Source organism: Eubalaena glacialis, chromosome 13 (genome assembly GCF_028564815.1).
Source record: "Eubalaena glacialis isolate mEubGla1 chromosome 13, mEubGla1.1.hap2.+ XY, whole genome shotgun sequence".
NCBI lineage: Eukaryota > Metazoa > Chordata > Mammalia > Artiodactyla > Balaenidae > Eubalaena > Eubalaena glacialis.
This window is the reverse complement of record NC_083728.1, coordinates 2,099,435-2,125,767: the sequence shown is the minus strand read 5'-3', so window position 1 is coordinate 2,125,767 and position 26,333 is coordinate 2,099,435. Positions and strand designations below refer to the sequence as shown.

Genomic DNA, 26,333 nt, shown 5'->3' with positions numbered 1-26,333 from the left:
CCAGGTTTTCGTGTCGCTGACCTGTTCTTGTTGTGTCCCCAGGTTGGCACAGTGTCCGGCATAGTCAGTGTCTGGTACATGCTGGAGCATCTGTGACACTGGTTCCATTAGTGCAAGTGTTTGGGATAGGCAGTTGTATTCGCTTCCTGTGGTTGCCGTAACAGATTACCACAAACGGGGTAGTTTAAAACAGCAGAAATTAATTTTCTTACAGTTTTAGGGGCCAGAAGTCCGAAGTCATGGTGTTGGCAGGGTTGGTTCCTTTCTGGGGTTCCGAGGGAGGATCTGTTCCAGGCTTTCCTCTGAGTTTCTGGGGTTTGCTGGCAGCCCTTGGAGCTCCTTGTCTCGCAGATGCGTCCCCCCCACCTCTGCCTCCATCTTCGTGTGGCCCCTCTTCCTGTGTGTGTCTCTGTGTCCAATTTCCCTTTTCTCATAAGGACACCAGTCACAAGATTTAGGGCCCACCTGAATCCGTGTGACCTCAAATGTAAGTTGATTACATTTGCAAAGACCCTATTTCCAAATAAGGCCCTGATCACAGACACTGGGAGTTAGGACTTGAACGTATCGTTTTGAGGGACACAGTTCAACTCATAAAAGAGGATGCGTGGGGGAGGGGTGTACCAGACAAGGAGAATCAAGGAGCAGGGGTAGGAAGGGTCTCAAAGATTGAGGAAGTCTTGGGTGGTCCTGCCTTTGGTCTGCAGGGAGCAGGTACAGGCGCCAAAACTGGCGGGGCTGGGAGAGCCAGCCTGATCTGGGGCGCCTGGGCTGCGTGCTCAGGTGGTTCTGCTTGTGGTGACCAAGCATAGCGTTAGTGCAGGTGCGACGCAGGTGAGAACCACAGGGGACGTGACTTTGCCAGAGGTCCTGAGGTGGAGGTGAGCCGTGTCTCAGCAAACTCCAGTGGCCCTGTAGCTGGCCAGCTGGCCTGCAGGCCGGAACCTGCCCTGCGCTGCTCTCCCTGGTTTGGGACCAGAGGCCGTGCTCTGGACGCCACCAGTGGGGGTGGGGCTGCCGCCGTCTCTGCGGGCCGCGCAGCTGGGCTGGGGCACGTTGGAGGGGCCCCCGGGAGCGGGCCTCGGCTGGCGTGTGGGGACCTCGTTGCCGCGTAGCACATAGTAGTTGCTTAATAAATGTAAGTTTTATCGTTACTGTTTGTATTGGTTTCCTTGGCCGGAGAGCGGGAATGGTGGCTTGTCCCTCTGTACCCCCAGCACCTCGTGCAGGGGGAGACGGGCTCCACGGGAGCTGCGGGACAGGTGGGCAGCTGGTATGGGTCTGGCACGGGAGAGTGAGACCAACAGGGCGGCGGCCTGGCCCCCGCGTCCTCTGTGCCCAGGGGCAGGGGTGGGCGCACAAGGGTAAGGGATGGCCATCTGGGTTGCAGGGGGATGCCCTGTGCTCTCTCAGACCTGAAACTTCTCTTAAAGAATGTGGGACAGGGGCTTCCCTGGTGGCGCAGTGGTTAAGACTCCTCGCTCCCAGTGCAGGGGGCGCGGCTTCGAGCCCTGGTCAGGGAACTAGACCCCGCATGCATGCTGCAACTAAGGAGCCTGCCTGCCGCAACTAAGACCCGGAGCGACCAAATAAATAAATAAATATTAAAAAAAAAAAAAAAAAGAATGTGTGGGCTAATTCGTAAGGGAGGTAAATTGACCATCTTAAATATTCGAGCTGCCTTCACAGTTGAGGATGGCCTGGGCACTCTGAGACGCCCACGAACTTGGCTAATGAATCATTTCTGAAAGCGCTTTCTCCCCAGTGAGCAGAACCTGGGAAGGGTCTCCAGGGATGGCAGTGATGGTGTCCCTTCACTCTGGTCCTTGGGGCCAGCCCTGGGGAGGGGCGGGGATGGGACCCGGGCCAGGGTGCTGCCCCTGAGCACACTTGAACCTGCCCTGTGGAGGCTCTGAGGGCAGCCCCTGCGGGTGGGGAAGTGTATTCTCCGGGAGGGAACAGCCACCGCCAGGCCTCTGTCCCCTCTGCCCAGTGAAACCTGGCACAGAGCCCTCCTGCAGGCGCTGCTCCAACGCAGGTGTTGCCCCGGGTGCCCTCTGGTGGACGATGGAAGCACCTGGGTAAGGTCCACCCATCCCTTCCTAAAGCAGTCGCCTGCCTCTTCCAGGGCTGTGTCTGTCTTCCAGAGTCTGGAGGCGGAGGGAGGGGCCGCAGTCAGGGGCCCTGTGACACTCACTCGAGGTATCCCCACTGCCCGGCCCTCTGCCCCTAGCCTGTTCCCTGGGCCAGTGGTCAGGGCCTGGGCACCGGCCTCTGTGCTGGGAGTCACCTGCGATTCCAGGGCTGCGAGTAGGAGCTGCCGTCCCACCCCCGGAGTGAGGGGGGCCTGGCGCTGATGTCCCCAAGTCGCAGGACCTGAGCAGAGTCGGGCCAGCCTGGACCTCCTGATCTGTGGCGGGCACCACGACTGCGCACCCTGCCGTGTGAACGTGACAGGAGTCGAAAGGCTCCAGGGAGAAGGTGCTAGATGTTTTTGCCGCGAAGGTTCCTGAGACGTGGTCCCGGTCCTGAGCAGATGGGCGACCGCACCGGGGCTGCTCAGGGCTCCTCTTGTTGCAGGGGTGGAGGATGGGCAGTGGGCCCTGGGATAGGGGTGAGGGTGGAGTCCCGTGGAGCTGGGGGGCGTGTTTTCCTGGGTTCAGATTCTCATTCGGCTGTAACAGTGCACAGCCCAGCCCCTGCTGGGCCGCAGGTTCCTTGTTTTAAGGAGGATGACGTCGTCGTCGTCGGGTCCTCACGGTTGCGCTTGTGGTGAGATGTGATCACCTGGCACAGGAAGGCACGTGACCTTGCAAGTGACGGTCTCAGCCTTTTGATCGGAGCCTTGACTGGAAGCGATGAGTGGATTCTGAAGGGGAGGAGATTCCAAACCACAGGAAACCACCTCGAGTCCAGGGTCGTGTGAAGAGGCAGAGGGAGCCGCGCTCACGGGGGCGGAGCGGTGGTGACTGAGACAGGAGGTGGCCCCGAGTCGCTTGAGGAAGGTGGACATGTGTTTGCAGTTGTGTCCACGTTAACGTGTCTTATCGCGTCCTTAGAGTTTTTGGAAGTTGAACACGTGTGTCAGACACAGGTAGGACCACGAGGCGGGGGCCAGCCCCTCCCAGGGACACCACGGGAGTAACGTTTGGGGTTTTTTGAAACCCACACACCTGATTCACGGATTCTCCAATCAGGTAAATGTTCGAAGGGGTCCTGTCAGCGTCCATCAGCAGAGTCTGCGGTGCCGGCGCAGCTCGTGCATCCCCTGCGGTGGTGGCTGCCCGTGTGCTGGGGAGAAGAAGCCCTGATCAATTAGCAGCGTCTGCTCTGAGCGCTGCGGTGGGAAGAAAGGTTCACCCACCTGGTGACGCTCACCCAGCTCTCCAGCTGGCCCCAGGCTTGTCCCTCTCATGCCTCGGGTGGTTCCCAGGAAGGATCTCACGTGGAGTCCACCCCATGTGTGGGGGGCATGCACTGTGGCCTTGTTTGTAGCTACAGAAGCCAGAGACTGACTGAGTACCACGTGTTTGTCTGTTCCGTGGAATTCTCTGGAGCCTAGGAAACAATGAGGGGGGCATCTTTGCGGCTGAAACGGGACAGTCTCCAAGATATCAGGGAGAATGGGAGACCAGCGGGACGGGAGGTTCCCTGTGTGCACACAGCGGGGGGGGGGGGGGGGGCCGGGGGATGCTTCCAGAACGATCTGAGGTTGGCTGGAATGGCAGCCGAGGGTGGGAGGTGCAAGGCCCACCCTTCCCTTGGGGCTGCCTGGACTTCAGCCCGTCCGTGAACCTCTTCCCACTTAAAGGGCAGCAACCTTTGTTAATTACAAAAACAGCCACAGGGAGGTTGTGAAGGGTCTTTCTGCCCATTGTGGGGTGACCTGAGCCCCCCTCAGCAGCAAGCCCCAGGGCTTCCAGGCCCCTCTGTGGCCCCTATTCCAGGGTTGTCATGAGGGGCCACTCCCCCTTCAGAGATCCTCACCCAGGTTCCCCCGGTGGCCCCAGCCCAGCTCTTTGTGGTCTCTAGGACCCCCAGTCCCTCGCCCTCCCAGTTCCCTGTCATCCTCACTCCCTCACCCACCCAGTCCGGACCCCACGTGTGGCGCCCGCAGCCCCAGATGTGTCCCCTGAGCCGGGCCCTGCGTTCTCGCCTGTGTGTCCTCATGGCCAGGCAGGCCCACGGGCAGCGGAGCTCCCACGTTGGTCGTCAGTTCCCTCACAGCCGAGTCCAGTCCCTTGTAAAGCCTGTGGTCGATTGTCACAGAAACAGCAGCCAAGGAAGGACACCCCCCGGGTCTGTGCCCGTGTTCCCGCCCCCAGGGGGACACTGGGCTTGGCTTCGCGATGCTCTGACCACTGAGATGTCAGCCAGCACGACGGAGGCTTGGTGTGAGGCCTGTGCTTTCGGGTGCCCTCTCGGAGCCCTGAGACCACCAGGATGACCATGTGCAGAAGGAGGCCCCGAACTGACCCCAGTGCAGAGCCCACGTGAGACCCGCAGCAGACCCACCCCGACAGCCCAGAATCACGAGAACTGAGGAACTGTTGCTTTCACCACGGCACGTGGGGTGGGGATGTTTGTGATGCAGCAGCGGGTAATGGATGCGCCCGTGTGTGTTGTGACCTTGGTCCCATCAGCCTCTGCAGTCAGCCCCGGCTGAGGTTCAGAAAGTCACCCTCTTTGCTGGGCACAGGACTCCCTGTCCCCCAGCTGCCCCACCGTTCCCCGTCTCCGACGTGCCACACCCTCTTCTCCAGGTTCCTGGAACTTAGTCTCCATTTTTGGACGTGGCCTGCTCCACCAGGCCTTTTACCTGTGCTGTCCCCTCCACCTGGGCTGCCCTTCCTCTCACCTCCACCGGCGCGTTCCCGGTCAGCTTTCCAGCCACGGCCCAGACGCCATCCCTGGGTGCCCCCCGGGATGTCCGCTGCTAAAATCATGATCGACACGCTGCCGCCTTGTGGCACCAAGCAGACGTGTGCCCACGGCCATCTCTCCCCAACTCCGGCCGCCTGCTGCCTGCTCCGCTGTGAGCATGAGTGGGGTCTGGCCGCCTCTCCGTCGTGCTTGCCTGGGCCTAGGACAGGCCTTCAGAGATGGGGATCTCACCACCACTCGGCGGCTGTGGCCCTCGATGCTGAGCTCCAGCTCCTCCAGATGGTGTGGCCACCGTCTCTGCTCTCTGCCCCCAGCATCCTCGCCTCCGGAGGCCCTGGGCCACGCCTGGCACTTGGGTTTCAGCCCTCAGGCTTCAGAGCCTTTCTCTGCGACGTCACCTGCCCCGTCAGCCCTGAATCTATAGAAAATCAGGCTTCCCAAGAGGGCAGAGAGTGAGGGACGTGCCTTCTGGTGCAGGAATACACAGAATCAGCTGTGAGAAAGCTCAGGAGACAGCAATAAGTACATGAAGAAGTAGATTGCTAATCCTCCCGTCAGCGTAAGTGGTGTCTTTATTTTTCAGCTATGTACTACGGATACACATATTTAGACACACACCAGGTAGAGAGAAGAGTAGGTAAGCCCCTGGACCCACCCGGCCCCGGCAATCCCAGACACTTTAAAATCACCTTTTACACGATGTTGTAAATCAACTATACTCCAATATTAAAGAAATAGAAAAAAAGGAAAAGTTAAGTAAAAAAATTTTGAAGATCAAAAAAAGAAACTTTAAAAAAATAATAAAAATAAAATCACCTTTTAAATGATAACAGTAACAAATGCCTCTCTTAGAAATTTCAGTGAACACAAATGCATATAAGAAATAAAATCTATATGTGTAATCTCCAATCTGGAGAGAGCCAGGGTTTCCCTCCTGTCACTTATTTCTTGTTTTTAGGTTAGATTAGGTTACTCATCAAAACCATGCCTGCACATAAAGAATCAAATAGTGCTGTGGAGCTTGTATTAAAAATTAGGGGTCATTCTTCCACCCCTGTGCTGTTTCCCACCTCCCAGCAGCACCCTCTGGCTCCCATCATTGCTAAACCAAGTGCCTACTTCTTGAATGCTTTTAGCTTTAAGCATTGTCTGTTGACTTAATCCACTCAGGCTGTGATAACAGAATACCATGGACATTCATTAGTCACAGCCAGGCGGCTGGAAGTCCGAGACCAAGGTGGTGGCAGAGTTGGTTCCCAGGGAGGACCTGCTCCCTGGCTTGCAGACCGTCATCTTCTCGCTGTCTTCACACAGCAGACCCAGGAAGCTCTGGTGTTGTCTCCTTCTCACAAGGGCAGTGATCTCCTGATGGGGGCTCTACCCCCACGACCTCATCTAAACCTAATTACCTCCCAAAGGCCCCACGTCCAGGTGCCATCACATCGGGAGTTAGGGCTTCAACATAGGAGTTCTGGTGGGACAGCAAATACTCAGTCCATAACATTTGTTGGCCTCACATGATGATGATGGAAAAGAGGGACTTGGCTCATTTGCATGCCCCTCCCCCACCACACACCTGTGCTCCCGTTGCCCCAGTATGGCTTCCTGGGGGTTGGGATTAGATTCACCTCTGGCTGTGATGATATAACTGTTGTTCCATGCAGGATCACATGATCATTTTTCCTGCCCAGTCTTGTCTTTTCTCTGGAGTTGGCAATCTCACTTTTTTTAAAAAATAAATTTATTTATTTTTATTTCTTTATCTTTGGCTGCTTTGTTTCTTCGTTGCCGCGCGCGGGCTTTCTCTAGTTGTGGCGAGCGGGAGCTACTCTTTGTTGTGGTGTGTGGGGTTCTCGTTGCGGTGCCTTCTTTTTGCGGAGCACAGGCTGTAGGCGCGCGGGCTTCAGGAGTTGTGGCACGTGGGCTCACTAGTTGTGGCTCATGGGCTTAGTTGCTCCGCGGCATGTGGGATCTTCCCGGACCAGGGCTCGAACCCGTGTCCCCTGCATTGGCAGGCGGATTCTTAACCACTGCGCCACCAGGGAAGCCGCCTCCCTTTCTTTTTAATCACTTCTCGCTAGTTTATCCCAGACTTTCTTCCAGCCATGGAAGCCTCCTCAGCTCAGGTAGTCTGTCAGTCTTTCTCCTCTGAAAGACACCTTTAGTCAGGTTATTCTTTTCAGAAAGTCCCCGTCAGAATTGGCTAATCCTTCCTCAGGAAACCTCTCTCAGGATCGGGGTATCTCCCCTCAGGAAGTCTCTCTCAAGTTCTGTTATCCCTCCCCAGTGTCTCCCTTAGGCTCCTGTCATCCCTCCTCTGGAAGTCTCTCGAGGATTTGGTCATCACTCAGGGGTTCCTGCTTTTGATCCTGTCGTCACTCCTGTCGAGTCTCCCTCGGAACTGGGTCATTGCTCCTTTGCTGCCCGAAGCTTCTATCCTGTGTGGAGGTGCTCAAGTACTGTGGTGTTCACTCCATTCGTTTTTAGGACCTTTCTGTGCCCCAGTGTGTTTGTCAAGCTGGGCCCTTTGAGAACCTTTCCATCTGGACGTTCACATCCTTCACGTTCTGAGGAAAAGTCTTGAACAATTATTTTTGTTTTGTATACATTTTATTTATTTATTTATTTATTTATTTATTTGGCTGCGTCGGGTCTTAGTTGCGGCATGCGGGATCTTTCATCGTGGTGCAGATTCTTCGTTGTGGCGCACGGGCTGCTCTCTCGTTGTGGTGTGCAGAGTTTTTCTCTCTCTAGTTGTGGCATGCGGGTTTTCTCTTCTCTGGTTATGGTGCACGGGCTCCAGAGGGCATGGACTCTGTAGTTTGCAGCACGCGGGCTCTCTAGTTGAGGCGCGCGGGCTTAGGTGCCCCACGGCATTTGGGATCTTAGTTCCCAGACCAGGGATCGAACCTGCGTCCCCTGCATTGGAAGGCGGATTCTTTACCACTGGACCGCCAGGGAAGTCCCTTGAACAATTATTTTTGGATGACTTTCTTCCTTCCTGTCTTTCTGAAAGTCCTAGAAGAATTGTTTTTGGCCATTTGGATTGTTCTTCAATTTCATTACCCTTTCTGTTTTCTACATTGGTCTTTTGCTGCGCTGTCTAGGAGTTTTCTACTACTTCATGTTCCAACTCTTCTGTCAGTTTTTTTGCTGTGGTCGATATATTTTAAATACCCCAGAGCTCTTTTTGTTCTCTGTTCTGTTTAATAGCGTCTTTCAAAAAAAAAATAGATCCAACAACTTCTTTTATCTTTGAGAATATTAATAATAGTTGGGTTTTCTTTCTTTTTGTATTTTAAGTTTCCTTCTTGCATAATCTTAGTCTCCCCCAGCTTTTGGCCTCCGTCGCTGGTTTTGTTGGATCTAATTTACAGGCTTCCGGGGAACGCTGGTGCGGGTCACCCATCTGAGGTCTTGGCTAGAGGTGTCCCCCTGCTGTCGATGTCTGGCACTTTCCTCCCGGGCTGGTCATTTTCCCTGAATCCCCCCTTGGGGACTGCTGCCAGGTAGCTGTGGGGAAGGTCCCAGAGTCTCAACCCTCCCACGCCTGGTGGGTCCCCAGTGTGGGTCTGTGTCACATCCGGCACCCTGGCTTCTGCTAATTCAGTTCTTGCTCTTCCAGTTGCTTCCGCTTCTAGAATCCTGCTGCCTGCGCTGCTGTCTCAGCTGTGTTCACTTTGTCCTGGTGAAGGGTTACCGTCTTCATCCCTTTCCCACCAGCCAGGTCTGGGAGGGTTTGGACCTCAGCGCACACCCAGCCCGCCATCCTCCCCCCAGCGTGTCCTGGTCTTTTTTCCATAACTTCACTGAGGTGAAGTTATGGAAAACTTCACCTCAGTGAAGTTAGTACCTTGCTTAAAAAAAAAAATCCTAGCAGTGTAACATTTTCTCCTGCTTGTAAAAACTACAAAGACGTTCGTAATGTCTGGTTAACATCTCATCCTGTGGTTTCCTGTCATTGAGCATTTGGCGTCCCCCCTTTTTCGAGCTGACACGAATGGCGCTGAAATGGACATCCGTGCGTGCGGAGTGTGTGGCCTTGGAAGAGGATTCCTGCTGGGCATCGTGAGGCCAGGAGGTAGAGCCCGTGGAGCCTTTTAAGGGTGGCTCTGAGAGGGAGAGGACATGGCCTTTGGTGGTTGTTTTCCTTTCTTAATTCACCTGGGGAAGTCTTCCTGGGCAAACGGCCGGGATGCCCAGTCCCCCTGGGTTTGATCGCCTGCCTATGGGTGGGCTCCACCGGCAGCCCCAGCCCAGAGCGCCCTCTGGTGGTTCCCTGTCTCGAGCCGGCTCCTTGGCCAGGGTGGGAATGGCTGAATTTGGGCATCATCTCCGCAGTGGGGAGAAAACACTCAAGCATAGAGGAGGAGGTTATAACTAAAAAAACCCGAACAAGGGAAATCAACCCTGAAGGCTCAGGGGCTGAGCGGGGAGGGAGAGGAGAGCAAGGCAGTGGCGGGGCAGGCCCTCGGCGCTTGGGTCCCCCCAGCCCCGCCCTACGTCCCGGTGGGCAGTGTCCACGCCAGGCCTCCTGGCCGGCCATATGCGGCCCCTCCCACGCTCCCACGCGACCTTCCTCCCCCTTCTGTGGCCTCTGTCCCCTCCTGGTCTCCGTGGGCCACCCAGGTGCTGTCGCCGAGTGGCCGTCCTGGAACAGCAGCTTCGTGGGTCTAGGAGATGCTCTCAAGGGTGCAGGCTGCCTCCCCCGGAGTCCCCACCGTGTGGCCGTGATTTGTGGGCCTCACACCCCAGACTCCGGGTCCACCCTTGCTGGACAGAAGCACCGGGGCCAAGGGCCCTAGAAAACGGGTCCTGCAGGCTGTGGGTTTCCTGTGCGGAGTGAGAACCTGGACTGGGGGGCGCAGGGCGGGGGGGGGAAGGGATGGGCCCTGGCGCCTGCAGGGCTGCGTGCTTGGCACAGGGATGTGGAAGGTGCTCGGCCCTGCTGGCTGGGGCCGTGAGGGGGCAGTTCTGCTGACGGGCACCGCTGGGCCTCGTGAGCCGTGAGCCGGGGCTCGCGAGCCCCGCAGCGGGCCGCCCGCGGACGCACCGTGTTCCCCCGCTCACGTCTGCTTCTCCTTCAGATGCTGGACGAGAACCACCACCTAATCCAGTGCATCCTGGACTATCAGAGCAAAGGCAAGACGGCCGAGTGCACCCAGTGAGTGGCCGCGGCTGCCCGCGCCCCTCCCGGCCGCCTCTGGGGCTTGGGGGCCTGAGCGAGTGGGGCCTCGGGGTCAGCTAAGCTGCTGGGTCAGCTCCCCTGGGTGGCTCCCCAGGGAGAGGTGGGCAGGTTTGGAGGGAAGTGGGAGTGTGGGGGAGAGGGGACCACTGGGGGGCCCAGGCCAGCCGCACCAGGGGACAGCAAGCTCCTCTAGGTGGGACCTCGTGTGACCCCAGGGCCGGGCACTGAGTGCCTCTGCAGGGGCTGGGGTATCCAGTTAGCTCAGTGCCAGGTCCGCCCGAGGAGGCTCGTGCCCTGGCAGCCCCTCCTGTGTCCCCCGGGCCCCACCTCCCCCTGACCCGCCCCCCCTCCATTCTCTGAACAGACCCGGTAGCCACTCCCCCTTGGCCACCAGATCGGGGGTCTCCCCACCCCCCCAATCCTGGACCGCAGAGCACTGTGCCGCCTGCCCGCGCACCCCCCTGCCCGGGGAGGGGCTTGGCTGCAGGGCAGGGCAGGGCAGCCTCCTCCCCCTCAGCCGCGCCCTCGCCTGCAGGTACCAGCAGATCCTGCACCGGAACCTGGTCTACCTGGCCACGATCGCCGATTCTAACCAGAACATGCAGTCCCTGCTGCCCGCCGTGAGTGCCTGCCGCGGGGTGGGGGGCCCAGGTGTAGACAGCGTTGTCCAAGCCTTCGGGGCTGCTCTCTGGTCCAGATCTGGGAGGTGAGGTTGCCAGGGGTCACTGGTAAGCTCCATCTCCCGTCTGTCTCCTGTGATCAGAGGTGGGCTTGGGGGTGGGGGGAGAGCGCCCTGGGAACCTGGTGCTGAGGCACAGGACAGGCTGTGCAAGGGCCCTGGGGCACAGGGGGTGTGAGGGCCAGAGACGGCTGGCCAGCTGAGACCAAGAGGGGTGGGGAGGGGTGTGGGCAAGGTGAGGTGGACGCAGCTCCCTGAGTCCCAGGAAAGGGGGGCCCGGCTTTGAACCTCCAAGTGTGTGTTGATAGCCTGGGGAACACTTGGCATAGCATTTCCGTCTTGGCCTGAGGTGTCCAGGCCGGCCGTCGGCAGCGTCCAGCTGCGTGAGGGCGGTGTCCCACCCTGGAGGTGCTGGCCGGCGGCCGTGGAGTATGGCTGTGGGTCTCAGGGCGGCTGAGCCCCCGGAGCGGCTCCTGGTGGCCCTTCTCCATGCTAACCCTCTCGGTGCCCTTCCCGCTGCCACAGCCGCCAACCCAGAGCCTGGCGCTGGGCCCCGGAGGGCTGTCCCAGAGCGGCTCGGGCCAGGGCCTGCACTCGCAGGGCAGCCTCAGCGACGCCATCGGCGCGGGCCTGCCACCATCCTCCCTCATGCAGGCCCAGATCGGCAACGGTGAGCAGCCCTGGGCGCGCTGGGCTCTGGGTTGGTTCCGGGGAGCAACGGGGTCACCAACTGGACTCCCGGGTGGCCGGCCGCCGTGGTGGGGACGCTCTCCTACCAGAGGCCCTGCTGCAGGCACACGTGCTCGGGGTGACACGCGGAGGGATAAGGCCCTTATTCCAGGTCCCCTGCGAACTGGGGCTGCGTCACCTCAGAGCGCGGGCTTCCGTGTGGGGCTCCTGTCCTTGGGTTGAGAACCGCCACTAGCCGTCGGGAACCATTGATAAAGGTAACAGGGAACAGGCGGCCCCTCTGCGCGCTCAGCACGTGTGTGCATTTCCTGGTCACGCGCCTGTGTCCCTCGCTCGTTGCGCCCTTGACCGTGGTCAGCCTCCCTCCCCACAGCCGCGTGAAGGAAGCTGGCCCGGGGGGCGGGGGCGGGGCCCTAGCGCGAGGCCAGGGCTGCCGTCAGAGGTGGTCTTTGGTGGGTTTCAGCCCCCCCGCCCCCCCCCCCCGCCCTGGCAGGTCCGAACCACGTGACCCTGCAGCAGACAGTGCAGAGCACGCTGCCCACCACCTCCATGAGCATGTCCGGCAGCGGCCACGGCTCGGGGCCCGGCTACAGCCACTCGGGCCCGGCCTCGCAGAGCATCCCCCTGCAGGGCCAGGGCGCCATCAGCAGCTACGTGTCCCGGGCCAACATCAACATGCAGTCCAACCCAGGTACCGCCCCCAGAGGCCCCGCCCCCCTCCAGCGCAGGCCAGTGTGGTCCCCAGGGCCACCCTCCTCCAGCTGCTCCCAGGGCGGCTTCAGGGGAGGCTCTGAGGAGGGGCGGCGGCCATCGCACAGGCGTGGGAGGCTGAGGGGAGGTGGGGCTGTGGGGCCTTGAGCACTTGGGAAGCGTCAGGTCCCAACTGGGGTGTCCCACGAGAGTCAGACGCACCGGGGTTCAAAGGCTTAGAACAGAAAAAGAGGAGGTGAAGTATCTCCTTAGTTCTCGCTACGTTAATTACATATTGAAAACAATCTAGTTTAGAGGTACTGAGTCAAATAAAATGTCACTGAAATAGATTTCCCCTGTTTCTTTTCATTCTCTGACGTGGCTCACGTCCCCTGTGCTGGACGGTGCTGCCCTGGAGGGTCCCGAGCAGGGGTGGCAGGAAAGGACAGGCAGGCGGGGCCCCCACCGGAGCCTTCGAGGCCCTGAGTCTCAGGGGAGGGCGAGGCGATAGGCTCCTCTGGGACCAGCCTTGGGGAGTTAGGGGCGTGGGGGCCGGCATTTCACATTTTATGAGTTGCCCAAAGGCGCGTTGGCAGGAAGGGAGGCGTGGCCTCGCGGGGCGGAGCTTCACGGGCCCAGCCCGGGAGGAGGGCTCAGGCGGGTCTGCGGGGTGCCGCCCGGGAGCTTCTTGGGTTACGCGGGGTCTGTCATGTCCCCCAGTGTCCATGATGCACCAGCAGGCAGCCTCGTCCCACTACAGCGCGGCACAGGGCGGGAGCCAGCACTACCAGGGCCAGTCCATGGCCATGATGGGCCAGAGCGGGCAGGCGGGCAGCATGATGGGGCAGCGGCCCATGGCGCCCTACCGGCCCTCCCAGCAAGGTGAGGCCCCGCCCCCGGTGCAGGGAACCGGTGGGGGAGGGGCAGTGTGTGCAGTGCGTGGGGCAGGCCTCCCCGTGTCCCCTGGGCGGGCCTGGTGGAGTGTCCTCTGATTGGAGGCCCGGTGGGGAGGTTCTGGGGCTCGGGGAGGTGACGTCCGGCGCTGTGCCCTAGGCTCGTCCCAGCAGTACCTGGGCCAGGAGGAGTACTACGGCGGCGAGCAGTACGGCCACGGCCAGGCCGCCTCGGAGCCCATGAGCCAGCAGTACTACCCTGACGGTGAGGCTGCAGCGGCTTCCATCCACTGCTCCCTGGTCGTTCCCAACTCAGACCCCAGAGCCCCGGCATCCGCCAGCAAAGGACCCAGAGTCCCCTTTGGGCGTGGGTGGCTGGTCTCTGCTGAGAGGAGCTTCCGGCACTGGCCCCCCTGGGGCTGGGTGCGCAGTGCTCTGGATGGACATAAACGTCCTGAGGATGGACGCGAGCTCATTGTGAGATGCCTTCAGGAAGGTGGCAAACCTGAGCCGACTGTCTGGCTCGTAACACTCCCCTCCCAGCTGCTCAGTTACAACTCCTGCAGCTTATTTTCCTTTTCCGTGTCACCCTTCAGGCATCTTTAAATGGCCCCAGGATTTGTGGAGGTGGCGTTTAACATGGCCGCAGAGGACGGGTGGGATTTGGGGAGGACCCCCCAGGCAGGGGTGCATGAGCAGGTCTGGCGCTGGGGAGGTGGCCAAGACCGGGGCAGGGCCAGCCGTGGCCCCTCTGTGTGATGGTGGCCGGGCCTCACGAGGTGTCACACACTCCGAAGGGAGCCGGCGGGGGGACGGTGACCGTGTAGCGACATTAAGAGCTGACGTCCACGTGCGTGTCGCGCGTCGGGCACCGAGTACGCTCTGTAAACCGTGGCTCGTTGACCTTCACGCTGCCCCGAGGAGCAGGTGGCCGTCTGCACTTTAAAGTAAGGGGACCGCAGCTGCCAGACGGCAGGAAGTGCCCCCGGGGGTTCCATCTAGGGAAACCGGACCGCGCCCAGCGCCGGGGTCTCCTGACCCGACGGCTGAGTTCACGCGGTCTCTCCTGGGTGTGGGCAGCCGGGGCCTCCGCTGACTGCAGGGCACCCCGTTTGCTTGCAGGACATGGCGATTATGCCTACCAGCCGGCGTCCTACACGGAGCAGAGCTACGACCGGTCGTTTGAGGAGTCCACGCAGCACTACTACGAGGGCGGTAAGGCGGCCGGGCCTCGGGTTCCGGGCCCGATGGGCGCGGGGCGTATGGAGATGGGGGCCAGGCGCCGATCAAGCCGCCGAGGCGACGTCACCAAACACGGATTTGGGAAGAAACAGGCATAGTCGGTTCTCACACGGTTCTTGGGTGCGGGGGCTTCCCGCCGCCCCAGGGGCCCCGAGAGGAGAGGAGCCGTTAAGCTCACAGCGTGGTGTGGTCCTGGGCCTTGGTCTGGACGTCAGAATTGGGGACAATGGCAAGGCTGCCAGGGGCCCGGAGAGGAAAAGACAGATGATACGTACAGAACAGGTGACTCGAAAATGTGACTTTTGGGGTGACTTTTTTTAAGTTGTAAAAAACGTAAAATTTACCATTTTAACCATTTTTAAGCGCACGGTTTTGCGGCACTGAGCACATTCCCGTTGTGCAGCCGCCGTCACCACGTCGTCTCCAGAACCTTCTCGTCTTCCCAAACTGACACTCGGTCCCCAGTAAGCACTAACTCCCCACTTCCCCTCCTCGACCCCTGCTCCCTCCCCCTCCAGGAAAGTGGGGCTCAGCCTCCTCCACGGGAGGGGCCCCCGCCTGCCTCGGCGTGCTGCTTCCCAGGACAAGCTTGTTGAAGTCTGAAGTGCAGAGTTCTGTACCCCGGCTTTGGGTTACGTACGCTTGTCTTTCATAATTGATGAGGAGTTTGCTAAAACATTCAGTGACTTCTTTTAAGGCACGTGTGGCACGTGGCACAGTTCCCTCCTGGACCTGGAAGCATTTTGTTCCACCTTGTTGATGAGCCCTGCACGTGTTAACACGGTACCAGCCATCGCAGCGGGTGGCCTGCCGGGTCTTGTTTAGGGTGAGAGGTGCGGGGGGCAGTTTGCTTTGAGGGGAACTGGGCACATAAGTGGCCTGCGGCCCTGAGAAGGGCAGGGTGTTGGGTGGGAGCAGTAAGGGGGTAGCCTGAAGCCAACACAAAGACCTTTCTAGTAATTAGATTTGCCCCCCAGCGGGATGGGGAACCTCGAGGGGCACGGGGCGCTGGTCCTGGGGCTGTGCACAGGAGGTGGTATCTGGCAGGAGCCCTGTGGGGTCCCCGGAATGAGAGGACCAGTGTCAGGAAGGGACCAGTGTCAGGAAGGGGCCAGGGCGTGGCCGACCCAGCCGAGCAGGGCACTGTTGCTGTCGGGGCCACTGCAGAGGAGACCTGGAAGTCCCGACGGCATTTCCTGTCCATGAGGTTTGCAGGAGCAAAGGCTGGACAGAGCCGGTGTCCGCTGTGACACGTCCAGGGCGCTTCTGTGGCACGTCCCCCCAGGTCATGCCAGGTGTACAGGACCAGGGCGTCTGGGTGCCACCTGCTGCGTAAAACAAAGGGCGCTAAGAGCACCCACTCCGTAAACAGCCTCTGGAGAAATACCTGGGACAGCGGTGGAGATGATGCGGCCGGGCGGGGGAGAGGGCCTTCCTCCCCGGACCTGTTGAAGACAGACTTGGTTTGTTTTTTTATTTCTGAATCGCCCATTTAGAAGTCAAAGTTACTGAAAATCAAAGCACTAACCCTGTGGCCGCCCAGCCCCGCCCACAGCCCCCAGTCCTGGGGTGGCAGCACCGCTGTTTGGGGCGTTTCTCCCGATGGCGATGGTGACTGTGATTGGGCATTTGGATGGTGGGGACGGCTCTGCACCAAACGGCTGCCACGCGGGTCCCTGAGGCTCATCCTTGGTTGGCGACGAGGTTGTATAGACGGGTCGGTCACCCTTGTGCATTAGCGCCTCTGGCTGTTCTACGGCCACGTTCCTGCCATGTTTAATGACAACACCAGCCTCTTCTTTCACAAATAAGTGGTTCCTTTTTTCATGGCCACGTCACAGAATGTTGCAAGATTCTTAAAGATAGAAACAAATGAAAAGGAGAGGAAAAACAAGAGACGTCGTTGTACCTGCCGGTGGTGGAGGGAAGGCCCTGGAGCCGCCGTCGCTGTCCCGGGCTGTTCTAGGAAGAGCAGTCTGGGCTCCTCAGCTCTGCTGCTCCCACGAAACCCTCCTGAGAATCGCTCAGGCTCGTTCAAAGAAGTCCTGCCTCTCTCCTTTCAGAGTCGTCCATACAGGTCCGTCTTCTGCTGGGATTTGGCCCCGGGGCCAAGAGGAGGTTTTTCTGGGTGCGTGAGAGTTGTGTCGGCTTCTCATCCCCTGCACACCTGCTGTGTCTAGGCCACGGCGGCTGCTGCTGTGACTTAGCTCCTTTACCCGTTATCCTAGAAAGAGAAAAGGGGCTGTAAGACATGAGAATATGCAGACTGACCCCAAAACTCTGAAACCCTGGAGAAAACCTGCCAAGTCCCTGATGAATTTCTCCGATGCGTTTCTCACAAAGACAGTGAACCTGGGTCTCCACTGGTCACTGACGGCCTCCTCGGCCGTCGGCCGTCCCATCGGCCATCCCATCGGCCATTGTTGCTGGGACCGGGCATGGTTGTGAGGAGGGAGCAGCTGTCAAGGTGTTTCCTTAGATGGTGACCAATCAGAAAACCCAGCAGATTCCTCAGAGCCCACCTTGGAGAAGAGCTCGCCTGCGCTGTAGAGCGTGTGTTCCTTCGTTGTGCTGCGCAGCTGGAAATTGCACTTCCTTATAGGGTTTTAAGCCTTTCTACATGAATTCGCTCTCAATAAAGCTGTTATTTTAAAATGTACGTTATCAGGATCCCAGTTTTAAAATACTTACATTTTACTGGACTTCCCTGGTTGGTACAGTGGTTAAGAATCTGCCTGCCAATGCAGGGGACACGGGTTCGAGCCCTGGTCTGGGAAGATCCCACATTCTGCAGAGCAACTAAGCCTGTGTGCCACAACTACTGAGCCTGCGCTCTAGAGCCCACATGCCGCAACTACTGAGCCCACGTGCTGCAACTACTGAGCCCGCATGCCACAACTACTGAGGCTGCGCTCTAGAGCCCGCGAGCCACAACTACTGAAGCCCGTGTGCCTAGAGCCCGTGCTTCGCAACAAGAGAAGCCACCGCAGTGAGAAGCCTGCGCACCGCAACGAAGAGTAGCCCGTGCTTGCCGCCACTAGAGAAAGCCCGCGTGCAGCAACAAGGACCCAACACAGCCAAAAATAAATAAATAAACAATAAAATAAAAATTTTTTTAATGAAAAAAAATCTATAAAAAACTTAATTAACTAAGAACAAAGACAAGAACGAGAAAACCACAAGCAGCCCTCCTTTCCGGGCTGTCTGGCGCCACAGGTGGTAAACACCCCGGGTCCCCTCGCCCCGCCTGCTCCTGCTAGAGCACGGGGGTCTCACGCAGAGGAAGACCCACACTCTGCGGTTAAAGGCCAGGCACTGTGGTTTTGAAGAAAACGATGAAACTAAACTTAAATTGGTCTTCTTATAAAGGTGTTTTGAAAACGGAATGGAATTTAGTCTCTACACCAATCTAAAACTCTTAAGACCTGCATTAGGAAGACTTCATAACAAGATTTTTATTTATTTATTTTTAAAGTTTTATTTAAATATAGTTGATTTACAATGTTGTGTTTCAGCTGTACAGCAAAGTGATTCAGTTATACACACACACACACACACACACACACACACACACGTATATATATATTCTTTTTTTAGGTTCTTTTCCATTACACGTGTAGAAAGATTTTTAAATAGTTGTTAATACTCCCTCAACTGTTGGTAATTATTTGGTAATACATTTACTGCTCTCCCAAATTATTTTCTTACCATGAGCTTTCTTCCAAAATGAGGCTTTTAGCACGGGTGCTGGCTGGCTAGTTAGATTTTTGAAAATGAGAATTAAGCCATTTTCTCTGGGAAAAGAAAAAGTAAGTGAACCTAAAACATCTCTGGGACTGTACCCACATACAGATGCAGAGCACAGGGGCAAACGTCTGCCTCTTTTCATTCATAAAGTCAGAGGAAAACACATTACAGGTCTGAGTTGGAACCCTGGCTTGCACGTTTGCCAATAAAACGAGGGTGTCCCAAAACTTCTGGGGTCTCTTTGAACTGTGGGGATCATACGGCCTTTCCCTGTGTCTGTGTCCAGATCTCCCTCGTCTTATAAGGACATCAGTCACTGGATTAGGGCCCACCCTAACCTTGTATGACCTCCCTTTACATTTGCGAAGACCCTATTTCCAAATAAGGCCACAGGTTCCTGGGGTCAGGACCTCAACAGCTCTTTTGGGGGACACAGTTTACCCACAACACTGGTATTGGTCTTTGTCTTAATTGCATTAACCTCTTCACTTTGGCGATATATTTGTATTTCTATAAGATAGTAAGAGAAAGTATCGTATTGGCCAAAAAGTTCATTCGGTTTCCCTGTAAGATGACTCTAGTAGCGCTTAGCTGTCTTTAACTTCATTTGAAACAATTGTTAGATTGTATATGACAGCTGTCATATCTGTGCATTTAAAAAAAAAAATCAAAACTGGTGAATTTTTGTGTAGCCATTTTAATATTGAAGATGGAAGGAAAAAAAGCAACATTTTTGGCCTATTATGCTTTGTTGTTTCCAGAAAGGTAAAAACGCAACCAGAATGCAAAAAAAGATGTGTGCAGTGTATGGAGACGGTGTTGTGACTGATGGAACGTGTCAGAAGTGCTTTGCGAAGTTTCACGTGGAGATCTCTCGCTGGACGATGCCCCATGGTCGGGTAGACCAGTTGAAGTTGATAGCGATCAAATCAAGACATTAATTGAGAGCAATCAACGTTATGACACGCGGGAGATAGCCAACATACTCAAAATATCCAAATCAAGCTCTGAAAATCATTTGCACCAGCTTGGTTATGTTAATCGCTTTGATGTTTGGGTTCCACGTGAGTTAAGCGAAAAAAACCTTCTTGACTGTATTTCCTCTTGTGATTCTCTACTTACACGTAACCAAAACGTTCCGTTTTTAAAACAAATTGTGACGGGCGATGAAAAGTGGATACTGTACAGTAATGTGGAACGGAAGACGATAATGGGGCAAGCGAAATGAACCACCAACAACCACACCAAAGGGCGGTCTTCATCCAAAGAAGGTGAAGTTGTATATATGGTGGGACTGGAAGGGAGTCCTCTATTATGAGCTCCTTCCAGAAAACCAAACGATTAATTCCAACAAGTACTGCTCCCAATTAGACCAACTGGAAGCAGCACTTGACGAAAAGCATCCAGAATTAGTCAGCAGAAAATGCATAATCTTCCATCAGGATAATGCAAGACCCCATGTTTCTTTGATGACCAGGCAAAAACTGTTACAGCTTGGCTGGGAAGTTCTGATTCATCCGCCATACTCACCAGACATCGCACCTTTGGATTTCCATTTTTTTCGGTCTTTACAGAATTCCCTTAATGGAAAAAATTTCAATTCCCTGGAAGACTGTAAAAGGCAACTGGAACAGTTCTTTGCTCAAAAGGATAAAAAGTTTTGGGAAGATGGAATTATGAAGTTACCTGGAAAATGGCAGAAGGTAGTGGAACAAAACGGTGAATACGTTGTTCTATAAAGTTCTTGGTGAAAATGAAAACTGTGTTTTATTTTTACTTAAAAACTGAAGGAGCTTTTTGGCCAACCCAATATAATAAAATAATTTGAATTGTTGTGGAAAAGAAAAGGTACTGGAGCAGTGGACTCGGTCTAGGGAACCCAAAGCTGTCCATGCCTCGAGGGACAGCAGAGCTGCCATTGCTCTCTGGAAATGCGCTCATGTCTCCTTCCCTCTGCAGGAAACTCACAGTACAGCCAGCAGCAGGCGGGGTACCAGCAGGGCACAGCCCAGCAGCAGACGTACTCCCAGCAGCAGTACCCCAACCAGCAGAGCTACCCCGGGCAGCAGCAAGGCTATGGTAAGCGGTTGGGGGGCCCATCACAGGAACGCGGTCATTCGGTGGGCGCCCAGCAGGCTTCTTATTTTGGAACAGTTGTAGATTTCTGGAAAAGCTGTGAGGAAAACTGAGAGTCCTCCCACCCCGGTTAACCTCGTCCATTACCGGGGCCCTGTGGTCACAGCTAAGAAACCAACGTTGGTGCGTGGCCGTGGACTGAACCAGTTTCTTCGAATCTCACTGGCTCTCCCGCATGTCCTTCTCTGTCCGGGACCAGTTCACGATCCCACATGACATCAGCCCCACAGCTCCTTGGGCTGCGAAAGTTCCTCAGACTTTCCTCGTCCCTCTTGACCTTGGCACTTTTGAGGAGGGCTGGGCGAGCACTTCCTAGACGCCCCCTCAGGTTGGGTTTGTCTGGCCTGGGTTCTGAGTTTTGGAAAGAAGACCACGGCGAAGTGCCTTTGCGTCCCCTCCTGTGGGCATGACTTGCCTCCGTTGAGTATGGCCTTGGTCACATGGTCAAGGGCGTCTGCCAGGCCTCCCCAGTGTCGGGCTTCCTTCCCTCTCCTCCTCCAGACTCTGGTGTCACTGGGTCCAGCCCCACTCGAGGGGGCACTGTGTACATCAGGGGTCCCCAACTCCCGGGCCGTGGACCAGTACCGGTCCGCGCCTGTTAGGAACCAGGCCGCACAGCGGGAGGTGAGCGGCGGGCGAGTGAGCGAGGCTTCATCTGCTTCTCCCCATCACTCCCCATCGCTCGCATTACCGCCTGAGCCATCCCCCGCCTCCGCTGCCGCCCGTGGAAAAATTGTCTTCCATGAAACCAGTCCCTGGTGCCAAAAAAGTTGGGGACCGCTGGTCTACATAGATTGTTTGGAATTCTTCTGTAGGGCAGATGGGTCTCTTCTCCCCCGTTCACTTAGTTATTGATCGTTTATTTATATTGGTAGGTGCTCACGGGTATTGATTTTACACACTGAGTTACAATCCACACTTTTTTATTTTATTGTTCAAACCGTCTCAGCCCTGCCTCTTGGGAGCTCAGGTTGGTGCCTGTGGCCCTTGGACGTGCCCCATCCTTTTGGTTTTGAGCACTTTCTTCTTTCTGGGACCACAGTGTTTCCCCTGCCCCAGCCCCAGAAACAGCCAATTTTGGAAAAAACACTCGGCCTTTGTCAGTTTCTCCTAAGCCATCTACTTAGGCTCCGGAGGCACGATTACCGTCTCGCGCGCGTTTTCACCATTTGCTGTGTGTTTGACTCTCGTGTTTACAGTGACCACCGTGACTGGTGTAAACTGGTCCCAGGAAGCAGGCCCGGGGCGCTGAGAGTGGCCCCCAGGCTCCGTCCGGGTGGGGGTGGGAGCACAGCTGCGAGGCACGCGGGACTCCGCGCAGCCGCCAGCTGCGGCGCTTTCACTGCACGGGTTTAACGTGGAGGGAGAACGGGTGCCGGCGTCAGGGGGACGGGGGCACGGGGTGGTCTCACGGCTCCCGCATGTGTTCTAGGGCCTGCCCAGGGCGCCCCCTCGCAATACTCCAGCTACCAGCAGGGACAAGGCCAGCAGTATGGAAGCTACCGAGCGTCTCAGACGGGGCCGTCCGCCCAGCAGCAGCGGCCTTACGGCTACGAGCAGGCAAGCCTTCTGCGCGTTTCCAGACTCTCGCAGCCCCCGTGTGCGTGAGACGTGACGAAGGTTTCCCCTGTGGCCAAGAGAAACAATAACACAGGGTGAACTGGCTCCCAGGGTCCCTCCAGGATGTTAATTCTCTGAGCCTGTAAGGTTTTTAACCTCTTCGGTCAGACACAGCTGGCTCTTTGTGTCCTTGTCCTTTCGCACCTCGGGTGTTTCCCGCGTGCCTAGCAGCGTTGGGTGTCTGGTGCGCGCTCGGGGGCCACGGCAACTAGGCAGATTCTAGAGCTTGCATCTCGCCTGACACAGCCGGGCGCTGTTGGCGCCGGGATGGAGCAGCGGCAGGTAGTTCTGGGAGGAGGACCCAGAGGGCAAAGCGACAGAACGACGGGTGGCAGGGCTGGCATAGACCAGGTCGGGGAGGCCCTCTCTCGGGCGACAGCGAGGCCGTCAGACCGGAGCGGAGCCGCTCAGGCTCCCAGGACGGCAGGGAGGCCTCGCCCCCCTGACGAGGATCTGCTCTGTGTGGGGTTGGGCCCTGGAGGCCGTCGGGGCCTTCGGTGACAGCACGGTGGCTGCTGGAGAGAGGTGAGAGGCTCCGGGCCTCTAGGTGCTCTCAGAGGTGGTGCCAGCGGGATTTGCTGGTGGACTGGACGTGGGGCGTGCGGGAGAGGCGGGTCGGGGCGGCCCCAGGGACTTTAGCCTGGGCTGCTTGAGGCAGTTGCCATTTCTCGGGGTGCAGAGGGCTGTCTTGCACCAGCGTGAATGAGAAAATCAAGAAAATCAAGCTTAACTTCAGATGCCTCTCAGACTTCCACCTGGAGGCGTGGAGGAGAAGGGCGGTAAATGATGGATGTCAGCCCCTCCTGGTGGGAGAGAAACCCACGAGGGGTGAATGTAAGTGTCCGGAGGCCTCTCAGCGGAGGTGCCATGGGGCCAGGACGTGAGGATGAGCGTGAGCCAGCCACAGGACGCAGCCGTGCAGAGGTCCTGAGGTGGCCAGGTGTGTCTCATGCGAGTCGGTCAGGAGGAGGCTTGGCGTCTGCAGCTCAGGGCAGGAGCAGGGCAGTGGGGCGGGAGGAGACTTATCCTGGGCATCTTTGGAACCTCCTTTGAAGAGAGGCCCTTGCAAGGGGTGATTGTCCATCGGTGGCCTTTTGTGCTGGGTCATAGGTACTAATGACCGTTTACACAGCTAATGAAATCTCAAGGCACCACATGGATGACGGATGTTTTTCTCAGGTACCTGAATAGGTAAGGTCCTGTATTTTATTTTTTTAAATGCTTCTCACCCTGCTCCCTAAAGAGAGATAATGAACCAGTCATACTTAGACGATGAGTTTTCAACATGAGTAAACAAGCCCAGGGCAGGGTAATTAAGGAGAAAACCTTTTTGACCTTGAAGAGAGCAGTTTGGAATGTTCCCGTGAGTGTGCCGGAAGTGGTGCCAATGTCGTTTGTGGCTGGGGGAGCCCGTCACAGACCTGTTCACGGCAGGCTCAGGGTGGGGACGTGACTTGAGGCACCTGGACCAGGCCCAGCCCAGCACAGTGAGCTGCTGTGTGACTGGGTGAACCAGCCTCTTCCACCCTCTGACCTAAATCAGTAGCTGCAGCCTGGATAGTGGCTTCTGGAAGGCCGCTTCTCTGCCTGCCTCATGGAAACAGGCAGAGGCTGTTTGGTCGCTTGCCTTTTATCCTCCCTCCCTCTCATCCTGGGTGTTGGCGGGGGCGGGGCGGTCTGTCTTACCCTTGGGCGTGGACCCTCTTACGCAGGACTGTTGGGGTGTAATCTGTGTCTTGGTCTCTTGCAGGGCCAGTACGGAAATTACCAGCAGTAAAGGACAAACATTCTTATGGAGCCTTGCAGCGGCATGTCTGTCTGGGATGGACAGGCCAGTGACAGTTCTGATGAGCTGTGACCTGCGGGCTGCCCCTTCACCCCACGCAGTGTCTGCATGTGAAGCGTGCACATTTCACGTGGGGCAGGACGCCGAGCGTGCACCGCTGGTGCAAGACAACGCTTTGATGGTGTGACATATTTGGTGCTGTGTATAGTATTGTATGTCCATACAACGGAGAGGTTGTCCCTTTTTGTCCGCCCCCACCCCTGCCCCGCAGTGTTTCTAGCTAGCTTTAGGGGTCCTTTTGTCATCAGAGTGTTCTGTGCCCAGTGATGGGACATACCTACAAGAGGCCATAGTCCACGTACTTGTATAAACAGACCTTAGGTCTGACGCGTCTCATGCACTGTCGTACTGTGGGTTGTAAACTTGTCTTTCACTGGCCGCACCGCAGCTGGACACATGTGCACAGCCCCTGGATGGCAGCCTCTTCCTGTGCCTCGATGGGGGGGGTGGGAGGCATCTTCTGTGATTTGTGTCAGTTTCTGTTACACGATGGAAAGGATGACTAAGCCTCATTTGGAGACGCTGTGAACCGTTATTTTCAGAGCTCACTCGTTACCTGTGTCTCTCACCAATTGTGTTTATCCAAAAAGTTATATGTTTTTGTATTAACAAGTAAAGAGGGATCAATGACTATGTTCTAAATAAATAGGAATCCATGAAGGCAATGAATGATTAGCCTTACCCAGGGAGAGTGGTATTGCTGAAGGAAAGAGAAGGTAGTCTCTGGAATTACTTTGGCTTTGGCCCTTGTTTATCTGATGGTCATTTCTGGAATTTTAATATTTAATATGCCCAATTCCAAAGTTATAATTTAAAATATTGACACCAAATTTTCCAAACTGTTGGCAAGTTGTTTATTTTATACTACTTCTTCCAGGACCTACTTATTCAGATCTCCAAACAAGCATTCCTTTTCTTTCAGGGATATCTGAAATTCACATCTTATTTTTAAAAAGAACACCACTGATTTTACTGTGTTCTTCCTAATGAGAAGGAAAGCTCTTATGGAGAGAAATTTGAGTTAATTTTTACATTCCTAGGACATTAAATGCCATTTAAATTCTGTGCAGACATTAAAGACAGCTCATGTGGAAAAGTCAGGTCAAAGGAAAAATTCTACATTTCACTAATAAGTCATATGGCCATTTTATCAACTCTTACCTGGATAACAATATCCATATTTATTATGACCCCTTTTAAAAACATCTTTGGATAAATGCTGACATATTTCCAAGACAACCAGAAAATAAAAATATATCCAATTCTTCATATATCAGGTCTACTGAAGGTGATGTTTTATTAAGTCTTAAATTTAAAGTAGTTCTTTATCCAGAATTGAATACTTTACAGTGTATAAGACATGTTCGATGTGTTTTTACTGGAATGAATACCTACAGTCCACACTGGGAATATGGTGGCAATTACTTGTTGCTGTTTTACAGATGAATCACTGAGGCTCAGAGGAAAGAAGGGGCGGGTCGAGTATTAGTCCTGTTCTAGGACCTTCTCCCCTCCTCTGTGGAGACAGAATCACACATGCCTTGGGATAGAAGTGTTTATTTTGTAGACATACAGGTTTTTAGAAACCCTTAGCACTGGTAAGGGCTTAAAAATACATCTCTGTATTAAATTATTGAAATGAGAGTCCTTAACTGCTAAATGACACAGACATTAGTGATTTCATTTGGGGAGCCATTTCCCTTGATTTTGTCCTGTTCTTTCCTGACAATTTTCATAGAACTAATTTGCAAACTCAGTCGGGGTTTAAATTTTCCCGTTGAAAATGTTAAGCATTTCAGAGAACTGTGAAAATAGTTTATTTTTATTTCTTGCCAGTCTGGGAATATGCCTTGTGTGTGTGTGTGTGTGTGTGTGTGTGTGTGTGTGTGTGTGTGTGTGTGTTTGTTTTTTTTAAGTGCTGTATTAATACTTTTTGAAGGAAAAGGACACAAAAAAACTTATCCCGAAACTTCAATCTGAAATGTCTTACATCAAGAATTTCTTGAATGTTGTGTATATATTTTTAAAAGCACTTTGTGAAATAGTTTGTACATCTATTTCCTAATTTATACATGATTGTCGGTGTTCACATATTTAATGATTAATAACAAAATGTTTATTTAACGTGCTGTCCGTTTTTATGTAATATTGTGGGGAAAGTGATGCCAGCAGCTCGTTTCCGTTCACTGTTTTGTGTCTCCTCTTCCGCAACACGAATGTCTGCAGACGCTTAGGCCCGAGAGTCGCTCGCGCGGTGCGGTCGGTGCCGCCGAGTTGCCACGGCCGAGGCCCGGGCGGGGCGGGCCTCGAGCGGTGACCGGCGCGGCCCGCGGAGGTGCCGACAGCGCCCAGGCCGCCGGCTGGCCCCGCCGCCTCCGGCCCGAGCATCCCTCGCGCGCCCGCAGCCGCAGCCGGGCCTCGGCGGTCCGTGCGGGGCGGCCGCTCACACTCGGACCGAGAGGAGGGCGTTTCCGTGTGACTTCCCGGCCCTGACTGAGCAGGTCACGCCGTCTCGTCCGTGAGCACAGCCCGTTCCCGAACAACCATCCTCACCCGTCCGTTTCTCTCCTCAGCCGGACTTTGGCGTCTAAGTTGTTTATGCCTTTGTTGTGATTAATAAACTGGCTCTTCGAGAACCGTCCTGGAGACTGAGTTTCCGTGAGGTGATGGGGAACCGGAAGCCCCGGCGGGGAGACGGCTGCCGGGCCCGGGGTCCCT

General features: G+C 55.7%; 1 protein-coding gene across 2 annotated transcripts in view; it reads left to right on the top strand.

The window, feature by feature from the left end:
- The window catches only part of SS18L1 (SS18L1 subunit of BAF chromatin remodeling complex), a 28,474-nt gene extending 2,227 nt beyond the window's left edge, over nt 1–26,247 (top strand). The window contains exons 2-11 of one of the 2 annotated variants that reach the window (XM_061208912.1): nt 9,972–10,048; nt 10,608–10,692; nt 11,277–11,421; nt 11,935–12,132; nt 12,852–13,013; nt 13,185–13,289; nt 14,147–14,239; nt 19,973–20,092; nt 21,582–21,709; nt 23,520–26,247. In XM_061208912.1, the coding sequence (XP_061064895.1) occupies nt 9,972–10,048; nt 10,608–10,692; nt 11,277–11,421; nt 11,935–12,132; nt 12,852–13,013; nt 13,185–13,289; nt 14,147–14,239; nt 19,973–20,092; nt 21,582–21,709; nt 23,520–23,546 (1,140 nt within the window). In that variant the 3' untranslated portion in view covers nt 23,547–26,247. Of the gene's footprint in view, nt 1–9,971; nt 10,049–10,607; nt 10,693–11,276; nt 11,422–11,934; nt 12,133–12,851; nt 13,014–13,184; nt 13,290–14,146; nt 14,240–19,972; nt 20,093–21,581; nt 21,758–23,519 lie in introns of those variants that run through there. The other variant, XM_061208911.1, reaches the window with a different exon arrangement.
- The last annotated feature ends 86 nt before the right edge of the window (nt 26,248–26,333 follow it).